At 52.4% G+C, this 25,985-nt stretch overlaps 1 protein-coding gene across 1 annotated transcript in view; it reads left to right on the top strand.

Moving 5' to 3' along the window:
• The window catches only part of DHX34 (DExH-box helicase 34), a 31,266-nt gene extending 15,384 nt beyond the window's left edge, over window positions 1–15,882 (top strand). The window contains exons 7-17 of the mRNA XM_065926394.1: window positions 229–403; window positions 1,744–1,937; window positions 2,643–2,744; window positions 5,089–5,331; window positions 5,525–5,698; window positions 6,038–6,155; window positions 8,280–8,386; window positions 9,197–9,481; window positions 10,247–10,423; window positions 10,638–10,776; window positions 11,436–15,882. Of these exons, the coding sequence (XP_065782466.1) occupies window positions 229–403; window positions 1,744–1,937; window positions 2,643–2,744; window positions 5,089–5,331; window positions 5,525–5,698; window positions 6,038–6,155; window positions 8,280–8,386; window positions 9,197–9,481; window positions 10,247–10,423; window positions 10,638–10,776; window positions 11,436–11,569 (1,848 nt within the window). The 3' untranslated portion in view covers window positions 11,570–15,882. The remainder of the gene's footprint in view (window positions 1–228; window positions 404–1,743; window positions 1,938–2,642; window positions 2,745–5,088; window positions 5,332–5,524; window positions 5,699–6,037; window positions 6,156–8,279; window positions 8,387–9,196; window positions 9,482–10,246; window positions 10,424–10,637; window positions 10,777–11,435) is intronic.
• The last annotated feature ends 10,103 nt before the right edge of the window (window positions 15,883–25,985 follow it).

The following is a 25,985-nucleotide window of genomic DNA, read 5'->3' on the forward strand; positions in this document are numbered from 1 at the left end:
TCTGTACAGTGAGTCTTGACATTGGATGTATTTTTAAAATTTATTTTATTTTTAATTGGGAGATAATTGCTTCACAACATTGTGTTGGTTTTTGCCGTATGCCAACATGAATCAGCCATAGGTATACGTCTGTCCCCTCCCTCTGGGCGTTTTAAAGTGTCACAGGTCCCCCAGTTCCCCAGTGGCTCCTGTGTTCCCCATTCCTGAGGGGTTTGACTGTCATTCCAGATGAAGAGCATGAGCGTGGGGGACCCCCGAACCTTCCCGTTCATCGAGCCCCCACCACCAACCAGCTTGGAGACGGCCATCCTCTACCTTCGGGACCAGGGGGCGCTGGACAGCTCAGAGGCCCTCACTCCCATCGGGTCCCTGCTGGCACAACTGCCAGTGGACGTCGTGATTGGTGAGGACCACTGCCCCCCTGGGGGTGATCACGGAGGGTCCTGAAAATGGGTGTGGGACGCTTCTCACTCTCTGACTGACCTGGAGGCAAGGCTGTTCTGTCTCTGGGCCCTGTCCATTTATTCACAAGTCCTCTGTGCCACACACTTCTAGCACCAGGGTTACGGCAGTAAACAAGACAGATGCTTCTTTCCTGTGCCCAGCCCAGCCCCAGCTTCACCCTGGTACCCGCCTTCCTGTGGTTATAAGGATGTCAAAACTGCCAGCCTCTTCCTCTTACTCATCCCTGAGTCATGCCAGCCCCTCCCAAGGAGCTTGCTAACCGAGGCATATTCATCTTCATCTTGCCCAGTTCTCCTGACTCAGGACATTCTCTGTTTACCAACCAACTATCCACGGCCCAGAGAATAGTCCCAGCTGAGCTCTGCCACCTGGGGCATCATTTCCCAAGGCTGGTGCTCAAGGGAGTTTGCTGCCCGCGTCAACATTAAAGTCCCCGTCATCGTGACACGCTAGAGCTGCAGTATGGGCAGCAGGCTGGGTACCACCCACCCTGAGGGCCTCCCACAGCTATAGAAGTGATATCTGTTTGTGTTAGAAGAGGATAGGGATAGTGCCGAGAGAATCGGACCTGAGAAGAAAGAGAATGTTCTGTGAGCCTTAGCTGTATGTCAGTGTGGAAGACTCTGTGGCCCTTATTTCATTTTCATCTGGTGAGGGTAGGGCCTCAAGGCGTCCCTGTTGTACAGATGAGGAAAACGAGGCTCAGAGAAAGTGCATCCAGGGAGGCACTCGCCAGGGAGGCACGCCCCAGCCAGGCTGGCACAGTCGGTCCCTGGGCCCTGTGGGGCGGGCGGCACAGATGACGCAGTGCTAAGCAGTTCTGGGCCCAGGTGGCTCATTGCCAGTCTTCCTCCATGCCAGTAAGCACCCAGTGCTTCACAGTGAAACAGTTCATGCTCACAGCACATAGACACTGCTGTTAGCCCATTTCACAGATGGAAAAACAGAGGCACCGAGAGGTGGAGAGACTTGCCTGAGGTGACAGAATTAAGGGTTCTGGGGCAGTCTTGTTTTTCTGCCCATCTTTATCTTATGAGGCTAGCTGTGTAACAGGAACTTTCTGGAAAGGTAGGCAGGGGAACAGTGAGGATGAGTCAGGTCACTTCCACTGGCAGGCGGAAGCAGTCTTTCATCACGCTGGGAGCTGATTCTGGATGTGATTCTGTCCCCCTGACTCCCGAGGCCCTCTGGGGGTAAGGTGGAGGGTGGGTCAGGGGTTCCTGAGGAGTGGGGAACACCATCGGGCACCCAGGAGGCTCAGCATGGGTCCTCCCCCAGGAAAGATGCTGATCCTGGGCTCCATGTTCCACCTGGCCGAGCCCGTTCTCACCATTGCCGCTGCCCTCAGCGTCCAGACGCCCTTCACCCGCAGCACCCAGAGCAACCCCGAGTGCGCGGCGGCGCGGCGGCCCCTGGAGAGTGACCAGGGCGACCCCTTCACGCTCTTCAACGTCTTCAACACCTGGGTGCAGGTGAGTTTGGCAGCACCCTCCCCCACCCCAGCTGCCTGGCTGTCGTTCTGCATGGAATCAGGGCTTTGCGCTCCACCTCCACCCCAGGGAGGACACCTGAGGCCCCTGCAGACCAGGCCTGGCTGGGGAGAACCCCAAATCCACTTTTCCTGAGACGAGCACGTGCTGAGGGGAGCCTGGGTCTCTAAGCACTGACTAAAGCCACCACTGTCGGCTTTTTAGATGCCTTAGGGAGTATCTGTGTGTTGAACACATGTTCCCTGGCCTTAGGGGGTGTCTGTGTATTGAACACATGTTCCCTGACCAGGCCTGGTCTGTCCTGAGCTGTGCTAGGGACCCGGTGGTGACTAAACTCACCTGGCCCTGCCCTCCTGCAACTCCCAGTCTAGTGCAGGGAGGCAGACCGTCCCTGGACAGTGACCACCCAGAATGGGCTGCAGTGGGGAGTCGCCGGGGCTCAGAGAGCCCCAGAGGGCTATCTGACCCTTAGTAGTCTGGGAGGACTTCCTGTAGGAGGAGGCATTGGGGCTGAGACCTGGAAGAAGGAGAGCAGATATCGTTGAGGGAGGGCTGACAGGTCTCCCGCCAGCCTCACATCTTCCCAGTGGCTGGTGTTGGGGTCTTGTCTAGGTGGTGGGTCAGCACCCCCACCCCTTCCCTTGGCTGGTCAGGCCTTGACCTCCTGGGGTCTGGACCTCCACTCAGGTGAAATCTGAACGGGGCAGAAACTCACGCAAGTGGTGCCGCCACCGTGGCATCGAGGAGCACCGGCTGTACGAGATGGCCAACCTGCGGCGCCAGTTCAAGGTGAGGCCTGAAAGAAGGGGTGGGGGTCGGCTTCTCGGGGAAGGCAGCCAGGAACAGACTTGGGGCATGGGGGTGGGAGGAGGTAGAGGGACAGTATGTGTGAACACCCTCCATGGCGTGGCATCTCTTCTTCTCTGACAGCATCGTCAGAGCCCCTCCCCACGCCCACCTCCCCCACCATCACATGGCTAGGTGTCGGGTGGGGCCCGGGCATAGGGGTGAAAATCCAGGAGGGCTTCCCAGAGGGGTGGACAAGGTCTGCTGTCACGAGTCACATCCTCACAAAGAGCCTCGTTCTCGAGCTGGGGTGCTGATGTGGCCACGCAGGCCGGGTGCTGGGAGGTGTGGAGCACGGGCTCTAGGGTGGGTTGGCTTCAGTAGTGATGGTTGGAGGCACCATCTGGAGCGGGACACCTCAGCACTGAATCTGAGCTCTGCTGCTTGCTAGCAGTTCAACTGCTGGCAAGTTACTGGGCCTCTCAGGGCCTCAGCTTCTCCCTCAGAAAATGGGGAAGCAAAAAATAGCCCTGCCTCCAGCATTCCTGTGAGGACTAAATGAGTTAATACATTGCAATTTTTTAAATATCTACTTTATTCCTTTATTTGGGCCGTGCTAGGTCTTCATTGCTGAGCGCAGGCTTTCTCTAGTTGCTGCGAGCGGGGCTCCTCTCTAGTTGTGATGCTCGGGTTTCTCACTGCCGTGGCTTCATTTGTGGAGCACGGGCTCTAGGGTGGGTGGGCTTCAGGAATTGGGGCTCCGGACTTAGTTACTCTGCAGCATGTGGGATCTTCCCAGACCAGGGGTCGAACTGATGTCCCCTGCATTACATGATGGTGGACTTGTAACCACTGGACCACCAGGTAATCCCTGCAATTTTTATTGTTATTATTAAGATGTGGTTCTGCAGGTGGTTTGTGTCATTAATATTCCACAGGCATCTTTCCCTTCGAGCACAAAAAGGCTCTGGTGCTGGGGAATTCTAGTCCCCTGTTGTGTGGCATGCCACGGAATGAAAATAAAATAAAACAGCCTCTGATGTAGCCTTTCCCCTTGGCTGCAGACTTCGGAGTGTGCAGTCACCACCAAGGCCTCCCATGTGTTAATGTGTCCCCACATTCAGACATCCCCTTCATACTTCACATCTTCTCTCAACGTCTCTGACTTTCTAAAGAGTGGTGGTTCAACCTTTGTTGGGCCCCAGGTGCTGAGAAACGGGAGAAAAGTGGGGGTGCTTCTCCTTCTCTCACTCCCATGAGATGTCCTGCCTCTCCTCATTGGTTGGGGCTCAATGAGAAACAGAGGGTCAATCCAGTAGGTTCCCTGGGACGCTGTTTCTGGAGGCATGGGCAGGAGGTCTCTCAGGGGCTTTGGAATCATGGGGAGGGTCCATGATTTCTAGATTCTGCACCCCACTGCCCCCCCACCCCACCCCGGAGATTGTGATTCAGTCGTTCTGGGTGGGGCGCAGGTCTTGGCATTTCTCTTTTTTAAATAATTTTATTTATTTATGACTGTGCTAGATCTTCGTTGCAGCGAGCAGGGGCTACTCTCTAGTTGCGGTGCGCAGGCTTCTCTTGCTGCAGAGCACGGGCTCCAGGCTGTGTGGGCTCAGTAACTGAGGCTCTGGGCTATAGAGCGTAGGCTAAGTACTTGTGGTGCAGAGGCTTAGTTGCTCCGAGGTGTGTGGGACCTTCCTGGACCAGGGATCGATCCTGAGTCTCCTGCGTTGGCAGGCGGGTTCTTTGTGACAACTTCCCGGATGATCCCAGATGCTGCTGCTGTTACTGGCCAAAGCACCACACCCTGAGAAGCGTTTTACTGTAGGAACCTCAAGGGGCTGGTGCAGGCCTGGAGGGGCAGGTGGGCATGTAACCAGAGCCGGGGACAGCTGGGTGGAGAGGCCGTGTGACCTGAGCCCCCAGCGAGGACCCCGCGTGGTAATGATCACCCGGCCTCCTCTCCTCTCTCCTGTCCCCCGGCCTGGGTGTTCCGTTTGCCAGCGACGAAGACAGTTCTCTTTCCTAGAACAGTCACGTGCCCAGCACCATGCAGAGAGTTGTTGTTTTTACTTCCCTGACCAGGGATTGAACTTGGGCCCTGGCAGTGAAAGCGCCAAATCCTAACCACTGGACCACCAGACAATTCCCAGAAAGTGGTTCTCGTATAGCCCCTTTCAGCTCCAGCTGGGAGTTCCCAGGAGGGTCCCCGTTTGTCATTTGAGGACGAGGGTGGCTCTAAGGGTGAGGTCATGGGCCAGCCCGCTGCCGGCCCCCAACTGGAACGTGCGTCTGGGCCCAGAGTGCGCCTGACCGTGTCCCTGACTTGGGCTCCATTCGCCCCCAGGAGCTGTTGGAGGACCACGGGCTGGTGGCTGGCTCCCGGGCCCCGCAGCCGGGGGACAGCTATAGTCGGCTGCAGCAGCGGCGGGAGCGCCAGGCGCTCTACCAGCTGAAGCGCCGGCACGAGGAGGGCGCGGGGCGCAAGCGCAAAGTGCTGCGAGTCCAGGACGACCAGGACGGCTGGTCCAGCGACGAGGACTGGGGTGGCTCAGCCCCCCGGGGGGCCGACGACAGTGTGGACATCCAGGTGGGGCGCCATGGGCGGTCTGGGGCCTGGGGCAGTGGGGATGGCGTTTATCAGAGCGGGGACTCCTCATCTCAGGAGGTTGGTTTCCGTGGACAGGTGTCTACTGAACCCCTGGGATCCCCAGACCCCAGTTCCAACTGCTTGGGCGGTGGGGAGGGCCTCAGGAGCCCACCTTCCCCTGTGTTGTCCCCAGGACGTGAACTTTAAGCTCCGACACAATCTGGAGCAGCTGCAGGCAGCCGCCAGCTCAGCCCAGGCCCTGACTCGGGACCAGATGGCCCTGCTCAAGCTGGTACTCGGCCGGGGCCTCTACCCGCAGCTCGCTGTCCCCGACCCGCTCAACAGCGGCCGCAAGGACTCGGACCAGGTGTGTCTCCTTCCTATCCGTGTCTTGTCACCTGTCACCCCTTCCCAGCGCCTGCTCTGTGCTGGGGTTACAGCAGTGACCGAGGCAGCCCTGGCCCTGTCCTTGTGGGGTGCAGTCTAATGATGGGCGCGGGGGAGAGACTCGTGCCCAGACAGTGACCCAGAGTGGGATGGGGACCCAGGGGCTGAGGGGACAGGGGCACCTGATCAGCATGAGAGGGAATCAGGGAGGGCTTCCTGGAGGAGGGGGTTTTGCGTTGCAGTGAGGAGGAGGGAACCTGGCAGCGGGGAGAGCAGGTCTGAGCCTCTGTCCCCTGGCATCCGCCTTCCACTCCTTCAGATCTTCCACACCCAGACCAAGCAGGGCGTCGTGCTACACCCCACCTGCGTCTTCACCAATAGCCCCGAGGTGCTGCACCCGCAGGAGCAGGCGGCCAGGGGCGGTGATGGGAGCCGAGGTACTGGGAGCCCAGGCGGGGGTGGGGAGAAGCCTTCTGTTGGGGGTGTGTGGGGGCACAGTGATCCCGGGGTGCCCCTTGCCATTGGGGGTTACCCCCTCACACCTCCCATCCTCTGCCTTCCCTGGGGCTGCTGACCTGAGACCTGCAGGTCCCAAGAGCCACGCCTGGCTGGGTGGCCTTGGGGGGTCTACCCCTCTCTCCACCGAGCCTCGCATTCCCCATGTGGTGCTGGCTGTCCGGTGCGGGTCCCGAGGCCTGAGGTTTGCACCATTAGAGCAGCGCCTGCCAGGAGAGGAGTCAAGGGAGCTCTGTGAACCTCAGGACTTGGTCCTTCCCAGGGCGGGTGGTCCCCCAGCCCCAGTGTTCAGGCAGTTGCATTCGATCTACCTTTTAGTGGGATCCAGGCCAAAAGGTGGCCACTTGGGCCAGGCCGGTCTGCAGGGGCGCCCTTCCTCAGGTGCAGGCTCTGCACTTGAGTGGGGGCTTCATGCCCTGGGCATTGTGGGCTTTGAGCGCTGAAACACAACTCATCCTTCGCTTGTTTTTAAAGAAAGTAACACACTGCTTTAAAATGCAGATAAGTAACCCCACAAGATAAAGTTGATGATTTTAAACACTAAAGATAGAATTTGAAATTTTCTCGCTAATCTTTTTCTTTGTAAAAAAAGCTGTTTATTCTTTATGAAGGAGAATTGTTTTACAGTATCGTGTTAGTTTCTGCCATACATCGACATGACATCTCTTTTTCTAATGTTTATTTATTTGTTTGACTGCACTGGGTCTTAGTTGAGGCATTCGAACTCTTAATTGGGCCATGTGGGATCCATTTCCCTGACTAGGGATCGAACCCAGACCCCTGCATTGGGAGCTCAGGCCTTTAGCCACTGGACCACCAGGGAAGTCACTCTAATCTTTAAGTTGTGTAAATTCCTACTCAATTTATCCTCTTCCTATTACAGTAAGTCCTCTACATATGAACGAGTTCCATTCTAAGAACATGTTTGTAAGTCCTATTTGTTCATAAGTCTTAACACAGCGAGGACCCATCTAACACAATCAGTTATCTAGTACTGTAATAGGTTTATAATACGTTCACGTCTTTGAAAGTTTGCAGTCTGGAGGTTTGTGTGTAGGGGACTTACTGTACATTGTGTTTCTCTGTTTTAAAAACTAATGATTTATGTATTTATTTTATTTTTGACTGTGCTGGGTCTTTGTTGCTGCATGGGTTTTTCTCCAGCTGCAGTGCGCAGGCTTCTCGTTGTGGCCTCCAGCCTCTGGAGCACAGGCTGAATAGTTGTGGTGCGTGGGCTTAGTAGCTCTGCAGACTTGTGGGGTCTTCCTGGATCAGAGATCAGACCCATGTCTCCTGCCTTGGCAGGTGGATTGTTTACCCCGAACCACCAGAAAAATCTAGTTTTTCTCCTTTTTGAAAACATTTAGAAAGTTCCAGGCATCTTTTAAGTAGAGAGCCTGTGATGAACCCTCTGTGACCTTACCCAGGTGCAGCCATCAGCATTTTCCATCCTTGTTTATTCTGTCCCCTCGAGTTTTTTCCCCCATCTTTGCTGGAGCATGTTAAAGCAGGTTCCAGACATCTTACCAGTTAGTAATAATAATAAAAATCCTATTCATAAGGACTGTTATTTTGTATCACCACAGTGCTGTCATCCATCAGCCCTAACAAAATTAGCAACAATTCTTAATATCACTGCATAGCCGAAATCACATTGAGCTTGGCAGAGTGTTTAAGAATATGCCACAGACATTTTATCCTTATACATGTTCTTTGTGTGGACGTTTGAATGGGGCTTCCCTGGTGGCTGAGACAGTAAAGAATCTGCCTGCAGTGCAGGAGACCTGGGTTTGATCCCTGGGTCGGGAAGATCCCCGGGAGAAGGGAATGGCAACCCACTCCAGTATTCTTGCCTGGGAAATCCCACAGACAGAGGGGCCTGGTGGGCTACAGTCCATGGGGTCACAGAGTCAGACACGACTGTAGTGACTAACACTCCACTGGAATAGCGAGGGTGGGACAGACCTCCCCTGGGGGGAATGACGGGTGTGTGTTGGGGGGTGGGGTGGGGAGGGGATGCTGAGCTGCCCCCTTGACCCTCTCAGATGACAGGGACAAGATGAGCAGCAAGCACCAGCTTGTCGCCTTCGTCTCCCTCCTGGAGACCAACAAGCCATACCTGGTGAACTGTGTCCGCATCCCCGCTCTGCAGGTGGGTCCCACCCCAGCCTCCCAGCCTCCCTCCCGACTGCCGATGCCATGGCTGTGTTCCTTGGGGCAGGGGCCCCGGGGGTGGGGGCAGGCCTGGAGGAGCTGTCTGCCCCCAGGCTGGCTGCTGTCTCCTCCTCCTGGTATCCAGTCATTACTGGCCGAGCTCCTGCCTGGTGCCAGCACTGGGGAAGACACGCAAGGCAGGACCCGGTCCCTGCCCCGCCGGAGCTCATATCTCACTGGGAAGGGCGGGCAGCTGCAATAAACACCGTGCTGCCGTGAATGATAGAGCAGAGCGCAAAGAACAGGGTGAAGGGGCTGGGGAGGGGAGGGCAGGGAAGTGGGCAGGCTCTAGTATGGGATTAGGCCATCTGGGTGGGCCTCACTGAGAAGGTGCAGTCAGGCAAAGGCCTGAATGTGGGAGGGGCTATAGGGATCTCTGGGGGAAGAGCGACCTAGGCAGGGGGAAGAGCAAGTGCAAAGGCCCTGGGGCACCACATGCATGGCTGAAGCAGAGTCAGGGTTGGGGGGAGAGGCTGAGGTGAGGTCAGGGAGGAAGGTGAGACCAGATCTCCCTCCTCTCCACCACCAGAGGGTTCTGAGCAGAACTGGATCGGGGACTGACATGGGGCAGAGTCCGCGAGCCCAGCAGGGAGGCGACGGCAGTCGTAGGACAGGAGTGGATGGTGGTGGGGACCGCGGATGGGGGTGGGTGAATGGGGGGCGGGCAGGAGCTCAGTTGGGCGGGGGCTGCTCTCAGATGGCGTCACCCCTGTCCACTGCTTTCTGTCTCCTGCCCCCTCTCTTCCAGTCCCTCCTGCTGTTCAGCCGGTCCCTGGACACCAATGGTGACTGCTCCCGCCTAGTGGCCGACGGCTGGCTGGAGCTCCAGCTTGCAGATACTGAGAGTGCTGTCCGGCTCCTGGCGGCTTCCCTGCGGCTCCGGGCCCGCTGGGAAAGCGCCCTGGACCGGCAGCTGGCCCGCCAGGCCCGGCGTCGGCTGGAGAACGAAGAGGAGGAGGAGGAGGAAGCCCCTGTCGACCATAAGGAGGTGGCAGCTCTGAGCAGGGAGCTGTTGCAGTTCATGACATCCAAGGTACTCACCTCCCGGGCACCTGCCCCTTGGCTGGAGGGGCCGTCAGCCACAGGGATGAAGGCTCCGGAGGGCCCTGGCTTCTAGCTCATCGAGATGCCCACATTTGGGGCTCTTCAAACCAGAGAGGTTGATGACAGGCTCAAGGTCACACAGCTGGTAAGGGTGAACCCAAGATTTGACTCCAGGAGCCATCCCATTAAGCCCTGCAGCTCTTATTCAACAGATGCGCAAGAATACCTGCTGCATCTGGGGTGCAGGTTACCCCTTAGTAGCAGTTAAGGCCGTGCAAGATATGAGAGAGAAGCTGTGAGGTGCATGGAAGACAGATGGGAAGAATTGGACAGAGCATGCTTAAAACCGAACCCCCCTTCTTTATGTGGTGTGCGGGTTGAGAATTACTTCTGATTCTGCTACACGTGGATGTGGTGGGACCCAGAGGACTGGAGAAAGGGGAATTGGCTGACATGACAGAGGAGAAGAGGCAAGGTGGCCACACTTGAAGGTCAGACTTGAGGTCTGAATGTATTCCCACAAGGAATGAGAGAAGGGGCCTGGGGAAAGCAGGTAAGGGAGTGTTCTAGACAAGCCTTTGGTCATGAGTATCTGAAACCAGGGTGTGAGTGGCTTAAGCAATTGACCCCCATAACTGAGAAATCCAGGGGTGGACTTCAGGCACAGCTGGATCCAGGTGCCCCCATTATGTCTACCAATCTCCTGTCTGCTGATAGAGTCTGTCTGCTCTATCTCCTGTCTCTCTTTGCTCAGGTTTCCTACAGCCTCCGGCGGCTCACAGGGCTGGAAGTCCAGAACCTCTATGTGGGACCCCAGACCATCACGGCTGCCCCCAGTCTCCCTGGCCTCTTTGGCAACTCTACCCCGTCCCCCCACCCCACCAAAGGGGGCTACGCAGTCACTGACTTCCTTACCTACAACTGCCTCACGGTGAGCATGGATGCGCAACTTAGCCCCTCGTCCTCCTGCCCCTGAGAGTGGGATTTTAGAGATTCCCCCCGGCACCCCCAACCACATTCCAGCTTAGTCCAGGGATGCAGTTTCAGAAAGGGCCTGCCAGCCTGGAGGACTTCTGGGAAGGTCCCAGGCTGGCGGCGGGGAGCGGGGCAGGGAGCCAAGCCCTGACACAGCCCGACTGTCACAGAGCGACGCGGACCTGTACAGCGACTGTCTCCGCACTTTCTGGACCTGCCCACACTGCGGCTTGCACATGCCCCTGACGCCCCTGGAGCGCATCGCCCATGAGAACACCTGCCCCGAGGCCCCGCAGGACGGCCCCCCAGGTGAGGCTGGCGCGGGGCCCGGATGCCTGTGTCCGCCCAGCTGTCCGTCCAGTCTGCATCTGGGCGTTCGCTCCCCACTCTGGGGATCCACGACCTCAACCCTCTGCCTGGCTGGTGCCACATATGGGCTTTGTCACTGAGACCCAGAGCCCAGGACAAGGAGGGCCTGGAGCCACCTCGCTCTCGTGTTTCTGTCTGTCTCTCTTGGTCTCTGTCGTCTCCTCTCTGATCTGCCTCTGCGTTTCTGTTTCTCTTTTTCTCTGTTGTCCTCAAGCCATCTCTGCCTTGGCCACATCCACCCTGTTGTCACCTGGAGGACGCTGCAGCGCGTAGACCTGGCCAGAGCCTGCTGTGGCGCATCCCACGTCACACGCTGGCGCTCACGGGGAGATGGCTGCGGGGCCATGTGGTCTCCCCCCCAGGGCTCTCTCTGTTTCTCTTTCAATCTCTGTGTCTCCACTTGTGTCTTTGTCTCTCTCACCCCTTGGGGACTTGCCTCCCTGTGTGTGTATTAATCAGGGACGGCTTCCTGAAGGAGGCAGAGCTGGAATTCCCCAGAGGCCAGGAGAGAGCCTGAGCCACAGGGTTTCCTGGTATTTGGGTGGGGGTGAGAGCATGCAGTGACGCATCCCCCTGAACCCCCTTCTCCTCCCCCCTAGGGGCTGAGGAAGCTGCCCCCGAGCCCCTCCAGAAGGCATCTGCCCTGCAGAAGCCCTACCACTGTGAGGCCTGCCAGAAGGACTTTCTGTTCACGCCCACGGAAATTCTGCGGCACCGGAGGCAGCACGTGTGAGCCCAGCCTGTCCCAGACCAGGGCCAAGACCAGGACTGCCACCCTCGCTCCCAGCCTAGGCTTGGAACTCTGACCTGGGCCCAGCCCGTGAATAAACTCTCACTGATGGACTCGGGTCTTTAAGCCTGCCCATCCATAAAGTGAGCATCCCAGGTGGCGCAGTGGCAAAAAACCTGCCTGCCAATGCAAGAGACGCAGGAGAGGCGGGTTGGATCCCTGGGTCAGGAAGATCCCCTGGAGAAGGAAATGGCAACCCCCTCCAGTATTTCTGCCTGGAGACTCCCCATGGACAGAGGAGCCTGGCGGGCTGTAGTCCATGGGGTCGCATAGACATGACTGAGCATGTGTGCGCACACATCCAGAAATCAGCAGCCATCTCTGCTGGTCCTCCCCGTGGTCTGACTCATCCCTCCTATTGCAGCGGCCACCTGATGCGTTCTGGGGTAAATCCCGGGAGTGAGGCTGAGCAGGCTGAGCAGGGACCTCAGATTGGAGAAGGCAATGGCAACCCACTCCACTATTCTTGCCTAGAGAATCCTGTGGACAGAGGAGCCTGGTGGGCTGCTGTCCATGGAGTCGCACAGAGTCGGACATGACTGCAGCGACTTAGCACGCATGCCTTGGAGAAGGAAATGGCAACCCACTCCAGTGTTCTTGCCTGGAGAATCCCAGGGACGGAGGAGCCTGGTGGGCTGCGGTCTATGGGGTCGCACAGAGTCGGACACGACTGAAGCGACTTAGCAGCAGCAGCAGTAGCAGTAGCAGGGACCTCAGGCTGCAGGTCCAGGGTCTGATCGCCCCTGGTGACCGCTCTCCCCAAGTCTATCCTCATGGCCTCTGCTTTCCCTCGAACTCGGAGACCCCGGATTGGCCCATTCTCATGTGCGGCTTTGGGAGCTGGGTAGGGTGGGGTCAGTGTTCTGTGGGCCCACGGGCTGCCTGGTCATGGGGGCCATTCTGCTGTGCTGTCCGTGGGCAGTTCTCAGCCATCCCCTCGGGACTCCCCGACCACGTCTCCCCCATGGACATGAAAAGGAGAGGGAATGCTGTGAACAATGATGTGATTAAATTCTATGACTCAGGTTGAAATCTTGGTGATGGCAGGATGGATGTGGTCAAGACAGAGACCATCATGGGGTAGAGGAAAGACCAAGAGACACAGCAAGAAAGAAAGAGACAAACTACCTGAACTCAAGAAGAAATAGATAAACTGCACAATGCTGTCTGTGGGGTTGGCCAGGAATTTCATTTGGGTTTTTCATAGCAGCCTACGGAAAAACTCGAATGAACTTTTGGCCAACTTAATGCTAAGGCAATTTAATTCATAGTTAGGGACGCAGAGGACAGGCTTGGATGGGTTCATTGGTGACCTCCAGCAGACAGGGACTGAAGACAAGACACTCAGCACTGGCTCATTCAGTGGGGAGGCGGACGCCTCTGGGCAAGCACTGCTCTGATGCCAAAGCCAGACCCAGAACCACTTCCTGGGGGTTTAGCAGTTCACAATGCCATGGATAAAAAGAACAATAGTATATCGTGGGCAGGCGCATTTCTCTAGTGATACAGAGTCGATTTAACGTTTGAGAGTCAATTAATGCGATTCACGCTGTTAAAAACAGAAAGGGCATTTGACAAATTTCAACACCTTGTGGCCTTGGATAAAGCCCCTTAACCTCTCTGCTCCAGCGTTTTTTTCCTCTGACAAATGAATGCAGCTAAACTTTTTCTCAGAAGGTTCATTTTGATGCAAAAGTCTTGGACTTAAGTCTAATAATTAAATAAATATAAAAATAAAATTAACAATTAGAATCATTAATATAATAAAAATAAAAGTGCAAGTAATAAAATGGTAATTGGACTAAATCAAAATTAGAAAACTGCTCTACAAAAGATACTAAGAAAAATAACAAAAAATGCAAAGGCAAGTGTAGACGTGGAGAAAATACTATATATATATGACAAATGTGTCATATAATTAACTGTACATATTACATATATATAGAAACTATGTTATACAAAAAAATTCAAATAAGACAACTACTTTATAAGTGGCAAATGCTGAATATTAACCCCCAAAATAGAAAAGCTTGGTTAATAAGCCCATGAAAAAATACTTGCCATCATTAGCAGTCAGGGAAATGCAATTAAAACCGCAATATATATCACAATAGCGCTCATTAGAATGGCTAACATAAAAAACCGAATGCTAAGTCAGTATGTGGCACAAGCAGATCTCCCATACATTGCTGGTGGGAGCGTTAATTGGTAAAACGACTGGGAAAAAAATTCAAGAATCTCCTAAAATTGAACCTGGGCACGTCGTCTATGACCCGGCAGTTCCACTTGTAAACACACACTCCACAGAAACGCACAAGGGTATTGTGTGTTGGCAATAGCATTATTTGTAACTCGAACCCCACCAAATGCCTATTGACAAAAGAGTAGTTAAGTAAATCGTGATCAATTCTTAGAACAGAAGGGCCTAAACCACAGCTCCATGCATCCTGATGGGGGCTGGGGATGGGGCGGGGCAACACCAGCCAGGCTGCTGGAGGGGGCGCTCAAGGCTGTTTCTTGGTCTGGATGCTGGTGGCACAGGTAGGTTTCATTTTCTGGGAAAACTCACCAAGCCAAAGATCCATGCATTTTTCTGTATGTCATGCTTCAAGAGCACATTTTAAAAGATTGGTGAATGCTTATCAACTTTGCATTTTGAAAGATCCTGCTACACTGAAGTTGTACAAATTCCTGTCAAAGAAGATGAAAGCACCCATTTCCCCAACAGCCTCGCCAGCATTTAATTCGGGTCAATCTGGGTCACGTATCAGAATAGACATGTTTCCCTGGGGAACTAATGAATAGTAAGAGCTTCTGGAACTGTGAAGGAAGGGCCTTAACACCGTTGAGGAGCTGTGACCCAATTCTGATAGATGCTCTTATGGCCGTCTCTGGGCATTTAGAGTTTCCTCCCTTCTTTCACATATTTTAAAATCTTCTGGAATTTATTTTATGTTTATTTTTGGTTACACCGGGTCTTCGTTTCTGTGCTCAGTCTTTCTCTAATAGGAGCAGAGGCTAATCTTCATTGCAGTGTGCCGGCTTCTCATTGCCATGGCTTCTCTTATTGCAGAGGACAGACTCTAGAGCTCAGGCTCAGTAGTTGTGACCCACAGGTTTAGTTTCTCCATGGCATGTAGAATCTTCCTGGACCAGGGATCAACACACGTCCCCTGCATTGGCAGGAAGATTCTTATCCACTGTGCCACCAGGGAAATCCCTATTTCTCTAGTTTTAATACCTTGAGTTGGGAAGTCATTTTCAGGGGCCATAACAGAAAAGGGATAGAGACAATAAAGGAATGGAAACGTTTTGAGGGGGTAAAGTCATCATAAACAAAGCCAGAAGACAAGCAGCAGACTGGGAGAGGTGTTTGAAACATCTATGATGAATTGAAGCTTAAGGTCTAGAATGTATAAAGAGCTGCTACAAACCAATAAGAAAATGACAAAGAGCCTAGGAAGGACAGAGTCAAAAGATTTGAGTCCACACAGAAGAGGAAATAGAAATGGCCCAGAATAATGTACAAAGATGCTAAGATTCACTTGAAATAATTACTTCAGTACAACCTGTTTGGAAGGACCTTCAGGAGAATCTTTCAAATGACCTGCAAAAATGCCCCTTCCCTTGGACCAGTGATTCCACCTCCAGGAAGTTATCCTATAGACACACATATGTCTGGAAATAACATATGTTCAAGGATATTCATGCCAGCTTTATTTGTAGGCGCAAAAGATGGGAAACAGCTTAAATGTCTCTCCATATGAAACTGCTTAAATATTAATAAAACCCACCCAATATAATGGACCACTATGCAGACATGCCAAACAAAAGCAGGCTTTGTACTGACACAAAAAATATCTCCAAGTTATACTAAGTGAAAGCGAGCAAGTTACAGAACCATGTGTCAAATGATCCCAATTTTTGAAAAATGGAAACATTTTGTTTGCAAGCATGCATTCTTAGTCGTGTCCAACTGTTTGCAACCCCATGGCCTGCCAGCTCTGCTGTTCATGGGATTCTCCAAACAAGAATACTGGTGCAGGTTGCAATTTCTTCCTCCAGGGGACCGTCTCAACCCAGGCATCAAACCCACATCTATTATGTCTCCTATTTGGTAAGCAGATTCTTTACCCTGAGCCACCCACCCACCCGGGAAGCCCTTTGTTTGCATACGCTCACATAACCGAATAGAATTACACACCAGCTGTAACAGATTCACAGCAAACTTAACTAATGGTCATCTCTGCAGAGGGGAGGGAGGGAGAGGAGGGGAGGGGAGGCAGGAAAGAGTGATTTTTCTTTTTAAATGTATTGAGGTCCAGTTTACACACAATAAAATGTCAGTTCATTTTGGCAAACACACCTGTTCAACCACCATCCCAATCAACACAGAACATTTTCAACACTCCAGAAAGTTCCATGGTTCCTGCCTCTTATGGTCAGCATCTTACGCCAGCCTCAGCCGCAGGCTGATCTTTTCTCTGTCACCATTTATTAGATTTCTCTTTTCTAGAATTGCACATAAATGGAATCATACAGCATGTCCTTTTTGTGGTATTCCATTGTCTGAATATTCCACAGACTCTTCATTCTCTACATGTTTGGGTTATTCCCAGTGGGGAGGTGCTATTTATGAAATAAAGTTGCTATGAATGCTCACATGTAAGGTTTCATGTGGTCCTGTTTTCATTTCTCTTGGGTAAACACTTAATGACCAGAATTGCTGCCTTAGGTAATTGCTACACTTAAGGTGAGTGTATATTTATGTGTAAAAGAAACTGCTAAGCAGTTTTCAGAGTGGTTCATCCATTTACCTTCCCTCTCACAGTATGAGTGTTCCAGGAGATCCACTTTGTGGCTTTTAATTTTCATTTCTCTGTTCCCTGATGACCAATGATGACGTGGGGCAGCTTTTCATGTGCTTATTGGATATTTGGATCATCTCATTTGTGGAGCACCCGTTTACGTGTTAGATCTATTTTCTGTTGGGTTGTCTTTCTTCCTGCTCGTTTGTAGAGGTTCTTTAGATCGTCTGGATACAAAGGCGTGTTGAATGTCTGTACTACACTGTCCTTTTATTTGTGGTTTGCCTTTCCATTTTAACGATGTCTGTTGAAGAGCAGAAGTTATTCGTCTTAACATACTTCAGTCTGTCCAATCTTCCTGTACAATTAGTGTTTTTGTGTCCTGTTAAAGATATCCCACAACTATTTACTGAGCACATATTATGTCTGGTGGAGAAGGCAATGGCAGCCCACTCCAGTACCGTTGCCTGGAAGCTCACATGGACGGAGGAGCCTGGTCGGCTGCATGGGGTAGGCTGCATGTAGCGACCATGGGGTCGCTAAGAGTCGCACACGACCGAGCGACTTCACTTTCACTTTTCACTTTCATGCTTTGGAGAAGGAAATGGCAACCCACTCCAGTGTTCTTGCCTGGAGAATCCCAGGGACGGGGGAGCCTGGTAGGCTGCCATCTATGGGGTTGCACAGAGTCGGACACGACTGAAGTGACCTAGCAGCAGCAGCAACTGCTCTAGGAATCTGGATGGGAAGTCTCAACTCGGCCTTTAGGAAGCTTTCCGCCGAAGACACTTGCAAGCATGCGTGACACGATTCTGTGCTTCTGCTTGCTTCAGCTATTCTTCTAGAGGGTGATTTACTGTGATGCTAGTGCCATCCGGGGCTTTAGGACCCTTACTTGGTCAGAACTTTTTCAAGATCCTGCACGTTATGCTTTAGTAGTTCTATACTTTTCCAAAATAGGATGCCCCAAATCGTATGAACCTCAGGCCCCTTAAAACCTAGCTCCACCTCATTATAACAGAAAATTCGAAGCCACAAAGACTCTCATCAGTTGAGTTGTGGCTGAGTAAATTTCTCCCTGGAGCTCTCCTTGGTTGTAGAAAAAGCAAAGTCTCCACTTGGGGTAGAATCATGGACTCAGCATGGACTAGGGGACTCCCCTGGTGGTCCAGTGGCTAAGACTCAGAGCTCCCAATGCAGGGGCCCTGGGTTCGATCTCTGGTCAGGGAACTAGGTCCCACGTGCCACAACTAATACTCGGTGCAGCCAAAGTAAATAAATAAAAATAGATATTAAAAAAAAGAAAATGGACTCAGGAGCCAAACGATCTAGATTCAAATCCTAGCCTTGCTGCATACTTGCTGTGCAACCTTGGACAGGTTACCTGACCTCTCTGGGCATCAGCTGCTCCATCTGCAAAATGGAGGGTAAAGAGAATATCTTTCATGCTGGATTATTTCAAAGATTAAGTGCAACTGAAAAGATTAAGCGATTCCACACATGTTATATAAAATGCTTAGAACAGGGCCTGGCACATAATAAGCATTATTTGGGTGTTTGCAATTACACCAAAGTGCATGCAACTTCACTTGGAACTTGGAGAGAAATACAGTGGTTCAAAAGCTTCCCAGGTGTCACTAGTGGTAAAGAATCCACCTGCCAATGCAGGAGACGTAAGAGACACTGGTTTGATCCCTGGGTTGGGAAGATCTCTGGAGGAGGGCATGGCCACCCACTCCAGTGTTCTTACCTGGAGAATCCCATGGACAGAGGAGCCTGGTGGGCTACAGTCCATGGGGTCACAAAGGTTTGGACACGATTGAAACGACTTAGCATGCATGCACGGGCATAGATGGTTCAAGGAGAGGAAATTCTGCAATCGGTGCTCAAGACTTCTGACAAATGCTTTTAACTTTTGACCCAGTGCTTGTACTCTTGGGAATGTACCCTAAGGAAATGGCCAGGAGTTTGGGGAAAAGCATAAGGAAGAGGCCAGTGCAAGGCAGGTCCATCAGAGTGCTGCGTAGGACAGAAGGAATCATGGTCATGGTCGTGGGGGAGGGAGGCCTCTGTGTCCACTAACCCAGGGGTCAGACTCACCTGTCAGAACTGGAGTGTGTCTATGTTTGGATGCTTTGTGAAGAAAGCATGTAGGCTCTGCCCCCATCCACAATGGGATTCATCGAACTAACCTCATGCTCAAAGCCTCTTGGGTAGGGTATTCCAGAGGACTTTCCCCCCCTTCTTATTACTTTTTCCAGCTTTTCTAAATTTTATATAATGGAGAAAACTTTAAAAAAAATTTTCTTCAAAAAAAGAATATGCAAAGATGTTTGCTATTTGTTTTTGGAAGAAAAAAAGACCAGAAACAGCCCAGAACTGGAATAGGAAATAGGTTTTTTACAATAATTCAAATGGCACACCAAACAAAGTGGTGTTTCACAGCTTCCAGCAAATTTAATTTAGAAAGAATTTAGAATGACCCAGAGAAATACTGATGATTAGCTACAGAGAAGAATTAAATGAAGAGGACACACGATGACATCCACCCAGTAAAACCCTTGGGCTCACATAGAAGACTCACAACATGTCCTCTTCTCCTAGGGTTCCCCCTATACACACACACACACACACACACACACACACACACACACACACTCACAACTGCTTTGGTCAAGGTCAGTGGTGACCTCAGTGGTTAGTCTTTGGTCTTCATCTAGGTCATCCTCATTTTAATAATAATCAGCAGCCAATGAATGGCTCACTCCTTTTTTCTCAGGACTAACCTCCTTTTTGGAGAAAGCAATGACACCCCACTCCAGTACTCTTGCCTGGAAAATCCATGGACGGAGGAGCCTGGTAGGCTGCAGTCCATGGGGTCGCTAAGAGTCGGCCACAACTGAGCGACTTCACTTTCACTTTTCACTTTCCTGCATTGCAGAATGAAATGGCAACCCACTCCAGTGTTCTTGCCTGGAGAATCCCAGGGATGGGGGAGCCTGGTGGGCTGCCGTCTATGGGGTTGCACAGAGTCGGACATGACTGAAGCGACTTAGCAGCAGCAGTAGCAGCAACCTCTTTTTCCCACTCCTATTGCCAAAGCAACCGTCTTCTCTGGGAGCAAGTGCCTTCTTCCATTTCTCCGCCTGCCATGAGCCAAGGGTTCAGCACTTTGATATCTTCAGGTGCCATGTAGAAATTGGGTGGCGCTCTCACTTCTAAAAAGTCTGGCCCTGGGACTTCCCTGGTGGTGCAGTGGTGAACATGCCACACTCCCAACACAGGGGACCTGGGCTCAATCCCTGATTGGGGAACTAGATCGCACATGCTGCAACTAGAGAAGGCTGTGCACCACAAAAAAAGACTGGCCCTATTTCCCCAGATCCTTTCCCCACGTCCCTGCCCTGGCCATCACCCCCGAAACCCACAGGAGAAGCCTTCCTTGTCTCGCCCAGCTTCTGGTGATTTTCTGACGATCTTTGGCATTCCTTGGCTTGTATCTACACCACTGCAGTCCTCCGTCTTCACGTGACTGTCTTTTCCTTCTGGAGTGTCTGTCTGTGTCCAAATGTTCCCTTTTAATAAGCAACATTTTCATAAGGAACATATTAACAGTCATGTTGGATTAAGGCCCACCCACCATGACCTCATCTGAACTTGACCATCTGCTAAGACTCTCTTTCTAAATGAGGTCACGTTCACAGGTGAGGATTTCAGTATATTTCTTTGGGGGACAGAATTCCACTCATAACACCCCCCAGTCCACTTTCCAGGTCGCAGCCTGAGGGGCAAATTGCAAACCCAATTCTGTCATTTCTCTGCTCTACATTCTTCCAAGACAATGGAATATTATCAGCCAGGATCCGGAGGAACCTTGAAAATACTATGTTGAGTGAAAGAAGGAAGACACAAAAGACTTCATGTAGTATAATTTCATGTATAATCAAAAGATTCACGTTGATTATATTTTAATTAATAAGAAATGTCCAGAACAGGCAAATCCATAGTCAGAGAAGGGATCGGTGGTTGACTGGGACTGGGCGTTGGGATGGGGCATCGAAAGTGAGTGCTAAGTGGTTCAGAGTTTATTTAGGGAGTGATGAAAAAGTTCTAGAATTGACTGTGGTGAGGGAAGCACAACTCTGTGAAGACACCAAAGGCACTGGACTATACACTTTAAATCGGTGAATTTTAGAGTATGTGAATTATATCTCAATAAAGCCTTCCAGGTGGCGCTAGTGGTAAAGAACACGCCTGCCAATGCAGGAGACATAAGAAACGTGGGTTCTAGCCCTGGGTCGGAGAGATCCCCTGGAGAAGGGCATGGCAATCCACTCTGGTATTCTTGCCTGGAGAATCCCATGGACAGAGGAGCCTGGTGACTTAGCAGGCACAAGTCTGCTATTTTTCTGGCTCCCCAGCGCCCTCTGGAGGAAGCCCTGACTCATCCCCAGACACAGCTATGGACCATACCAGGTAGCCCCGTGGCCTCCTCCACCATCCCAGTCAGACACCAAGGCAGCATTCTGCCAGCTGTTGAGAACGTGTATCTCAATTGTGCATTCCAGAATCGAGCGAGTTATCACACGATGGATTCGGGGACGCCCTGGGCCACGGTGAGGGTCTGGGCAGAATAAAAAGTGATCACCTGAAATGAATGAGCACCCTCTGACTGATGAGCACGGTGACAGTTGAGGTCTTCAGAAATCAGCGTTCAGATCCCAGGATCTGGCAGTCCCTGAAAGTCTGATTATTTCTTTTCCCCCAGTGTACAGTGACCCTGGTCAAAGGCTGTTAGTCCCTTTGGGGAAAACTGGTAAAAAGATTAACAGTATGAATTTGGGTCAGAGTACTGGGGTCCTTCCTTGAGGGGCCCTGGTCTCCCCTCATTCAAGGAGTCCTGGATCTGTGACCTGGGGGTTGATGGAAGGGCCGTGATTATCCGGTTTTAGGATTCGGGTTAGACTTTGTTTCACTAGACCCAGAACTCTCCCACGCATACAGACCAAGTAAGAACTTAGTGGACGGGGCATCTATTTTCCCCTTAGGAGCGTCAAAATCAACTACCAGGGCCTCTTCTGATCGCTGTTTGCGGGGCTGTCCCTCGTGGTGGCCACGCCCACACGCGACGGCCACGCCCACACGCGGTGGCCACGCCCACCTGGCCTTTGGCTGCTCCATGCCACGTCCTGGTCCCAGCCGCCCGGATCCGCTGATTCCCCCCTGCATTTAAGTTGCCCAGTTCAGGGGCGGCCACCACGAGGTCTGTTCTGCAGAGAAGAGCTGCGGTGGGGACACAGCCAAGGCTATGGACACACGCAAGGTGGTCCCCAGTTACAAAGACACACCGTGCCCCACAATCCCACCCAGAGGCTCGTAGTCATGGACACACGCTCACGCGGAGGCATACAACCTATATCGAGGGACAGCGTGACAGCCACAGCCACCACGCAGCCCTTCGTCAGTGACATACGTCCCTTTCAGGAACAGGCTCGGCGGCGGCCGCGGTCCTGGTGGCGGCCACTACACCAGCAGCCACGCACGCACACACACACGCCAGCACCCGGTCCTACTACCGCCCAGCATGCAGGCCACCCCGCAGACCCGTTAGAGTCCCCACCTCCCTGGGCCCGCTCCACTCAGCAACACCCACCCACTGCACGGGCTGCCCCAGAAAGCAGGGTTCAGCTGGTTCCTCACCCCAGGAAGTGGGGAGGTATTTTTAGTTACAATTAACCTCCCGTCCAATTTCTCTTCTCCCCCCTGGCACATTCAATTGGTTTAATTAGAGAGGATTAAATGAAAGGCATTTCCAGTCGGCGCTGGCTGAGAATGACTTCTCTGACTCCTGGCGATCCTATGGGCCAGGCTCCTCTGTCCATGGGATTCTCCAGGCAATACTACTGGAGTGGGTAGCCATTCCCTTCTCCAGGGGATCTTCCCGACCCAGGGATCAAACCCAAGTCTCTCGTATTGCAGGCGGAGTCTTTACTATCTGAGGAAGTCACTGGAAGTCCTTCTTGCTGTCTAGCTCTCATCTATCTCATTTCAGTCCCCGAAAGTTTGGGGAGAGACAAACTCTAATCATAGTCACCAGAACAATATCTGACTCAGAAAGCAGTTTGTGGTAGGCCTTTTAAAAATCACAGACTCTTAGAATTATTATTATTTTTTTAATAAGAGGCTGTGAAGCAAGTGGTTAGTGCACAGGCTTCTGAGCTGCCAGGCTGCGTGGGTTCGAATGGCAACCTCCACTCTCCAGCTCTGTGATCTCAGGTGAGTGATTTCACCTCTCTGGGTCTCAGTTTCCTCATCTGGGAAATGGGGTCAGTGATCACACCTCCTCCTGGGGCTTAGTGTAAGGGTTTCCTGGGTTGGTAGATATAAAGCTCCTAGAACAGAGTCTTTGGTTGTTTTAGTTGCTCAGTCCTGTCCAATTCTCTGTGACCCCGTGAACTGTAGCCCACCAGGTCCTCTGTCCATGGGATTTCCCAGCCAAGAATACTAGAGTGGGTTGCCATTTCCTTCTCCAAGGGATCTTCCCAACCCAGGAATCAAACCCACGTTTCCTGCATTGCAAGCAGTTTCAGGTAAATAAATATATGAAAGAAGAGCTGGCACTCCACATCCCTGCCCTGCTCTGCTTCTTAAGACACCATCAACTTCTAACAGACTAAATGATGTGTTCATCATGGGCATTCCCCACTAGGATGTCCACCCCCATCCCAGGGCAGGGTCTCTGCCTTGTTCACTGATGAGCAGAGGGTGAGTGCCCAGGATATGCCTGCAGCCAGGAGGAATGAATGATGAGGAAACGCAGCTGAGTCTCAGAACTACAGAATTGCTTTCTCTGCTCTCTACCTGTTTCCCAGGCACCTGCTGGGTGTAAAGTGCTGTCTGATGTCCCAGATCACTGCAGTGACTGAGAAAAACAAACTCTTGCCTTCCGGAAGGGCTGAGATTCCAGCCAATAAGTGTTAGTCATGCAGTCGTGTCTGACTCTTTGCGACCCCATAGACTGTAGCTGGCCAGGTTCTTCTGTCCATGGGATTCTCCAGGCAAAAATACTGGGGTGGGTTGCCATTCCCTTCTCCAGGGGATCTTCCTGACCCAGGGATTGAACCCAGTCTCCTGCATTGCAAGCAGATTCTTTACCATCTGAGCCACCAGGGACGCCCCCAAGGAGATGGGCAAATAGGTGATGGAGAGAGTTCCAGGGAGGGGCTGACAGCGGGCAGGGAAGGAGGTGGTGAGAAAGTGGTGAATGGAAGGGGGTCCTTTGCTTTGGCTGTTTGTGTGTCTTTGGAGAGGTGACCTGTGAGCTGGGAGGGTGTCCCAGGCATGGGGAAGAACCAGGACAGATGCCCCAAAGGGGGACAGAGTTGGTCATTTACCACAAACAAGGTCCAGACCTAAGCATCTTAGAATCCACACTGGTGTCTTAGGAACAAACGCAGGACCATTAGACCCCAGAGTCAATAGCAACTGATGTTCAGATGAGGGGGGCTCCCAGGTGGCGCTAGTGGAAGAACCCGCCTGCCAGTGCAGAAGGTACAAGAGATGCAGGTTTGATCCCTGGGTCAGAAAGATCCCCTGGAGCAGGGCATGGCAACCCACTCCAGTATTCTTGCCTGGAGAATCCCTTGGACAGGGAGCCTGGCGGGCTACAGTCCATAGCATCGCAAAAGAGTTGGACATGACTGAAGCATGTTTGGATGAGGCACGTTTGACCCTTGACCACCTCATCCGGGGCTGAGTGGCTCTCCCTGGAGCTGGGCAGCGAGTGGGCAGAAGACATCTGCTGAGCGAATGAATAAATGAATGAGTAAAAATCTCCTTTTACAGTCTTAGGAGCTGGGTCTCCTGGGTCATGAAACCAGGCCCAGGAACTCTTCCAGGCCCCTTCACACCAGCCATCTTGGGCCTAACTCAGCCTTGGACAGAGAAGGCCTGGGGTCCCAAGCCTCAGTTTCCTTGTTTGCCCAGTGCAGCTTCTTAGGAGATGTGTGTGTGCGTCGGGGGCGGGGGGGGGGTGGTGCTTGGAGGAGGCTGTGAGGGTCTTCATGCATCTCCAAGCCCATCTGGAACGTCTGAGTGTGTGTTGCATGGCTGGTAAGTATCAGAGTGGGGATTTGAACCCAGAAATGGTGGGTTGGAGTCTGGATTCATGACCTCCCTGCTGTCTGGCTGTTTCCAAGGAGAGTTCTGGGTGACTCTGTTTCTGGAACTTTGCCTGGGTCACCAGCGAAGCCACCTGCTTGGCTGTGTGTGTGTCAACCTCTGCCCCAGAGGTTGTGTGACATGTGAGTCTGGGATAGTGTGAACACTGGCACGTGTGAGCACAAGTGTGAACAAACTCGCATGTGTGTGAATGGGAGCTTTGTTGTGTGTGTGTGTAAAAACCCATATGTAGGTGGCTGATCTGTGGCTTTTCCTTGAGTTCCCCAGCACACGTGTGTGTGTATTTCCACACATCTCCTCATGTTTCTGAATGTACTCGACCTTCCAGGAGGTGGGTGAGCAGCAGATGCCCCTCCTCCTAGGGAGACAGGTCATCGAAACTCAGAAAGAAAGGAGGCAGAGAGCTCAGAGAAGGGGATTGGGGTGGGGAGATAGAAACTGAAAAAGATGCAGAGAGAGCAAAACAGAGTGAGAGGAACGGAGCTAGAGAGGCACCTGCCTTGTCTGTCTTCTCTGGGGAAACAGCTCTGGTATGCCAAGAACCCCAACTGGCTCAGCCTGCCCATCAGCAGACAAGTTTCTTCAGTTACAAATAACACCCTCTGCCTTTGGTGAGCATAAACAACCTGCCAGGTGCCATTCTGAGCTCTTCCCTCGGAAAACCTCCATGAACCAGCACAGCCATCCTATCAGGTAGATAACTGCTACCACTCCCATTTTCCAGACAGGGACACTGAGACCCAGCGAGGTGAAGCCACTTGCTCAATGTACCACAGCCATTATGTTGCAGAGGTGGGATTTGAACCCACAGTGGTCAGCACCGCTCTCAGTGGGCAAGGCTCTTCACCTCCCAGCCTGTTGTCCCCCACGGGGCAGACGGAGAAAGTCATCTGTGAGCCACCAGGTGGATGCAACAGTCCTTCATCCCTCCCTCTAGCCACATCTCTTGTGATTTGAGTTTGCAGCTCCCCACACACTCCCAGGATGGGATGGAGTGTATTTTTCTTCCTTTGAATCTGGGCTGGCCTTCAGATTTCTGGGGGTCAAGGGAAGACAGTGGAGACAAAGATGAACCAGATCTGAGCCAGGGCCTCAAGAGGCTGTGGGTCCCTCTGTTCTCTCTTAGGGCCCAACCAAGCCTGTATTTGAAGTGAACAAACCAAACAGCCTGCTGGTCTATGCCATCATGCAGCCCAGTCACTCCTGTGGTCCCCGCTGCCTACCAGCAGAGCCCTTGCTGACCCGTGACTGGCCACAGATACACAAGAGAGCCCTGCTGAAGCCACCGGAACTGCCCAGAGGAGCCTAGTACACTAACCCATAGAAAAACGAGCTAAAAATTAATTGGCCTTTTGAATCATGTAGCTTTG

The sequence above is a fragment of the Muntiacus reevesi genome, chromosome 2 (assembly GCF_963930625.1).
Source record: "Muntiacus reevesi chromosome 2, mMunRee1.1, whole genome shotgun sequence".
NCBI classification, from domain to species: domain Eukaryota; kingdom Metazoa; phylum Chordata; class Mammalia; order Artiodactyla; family Cervidae; genus Muntiacus; species Muntiacus reevesi.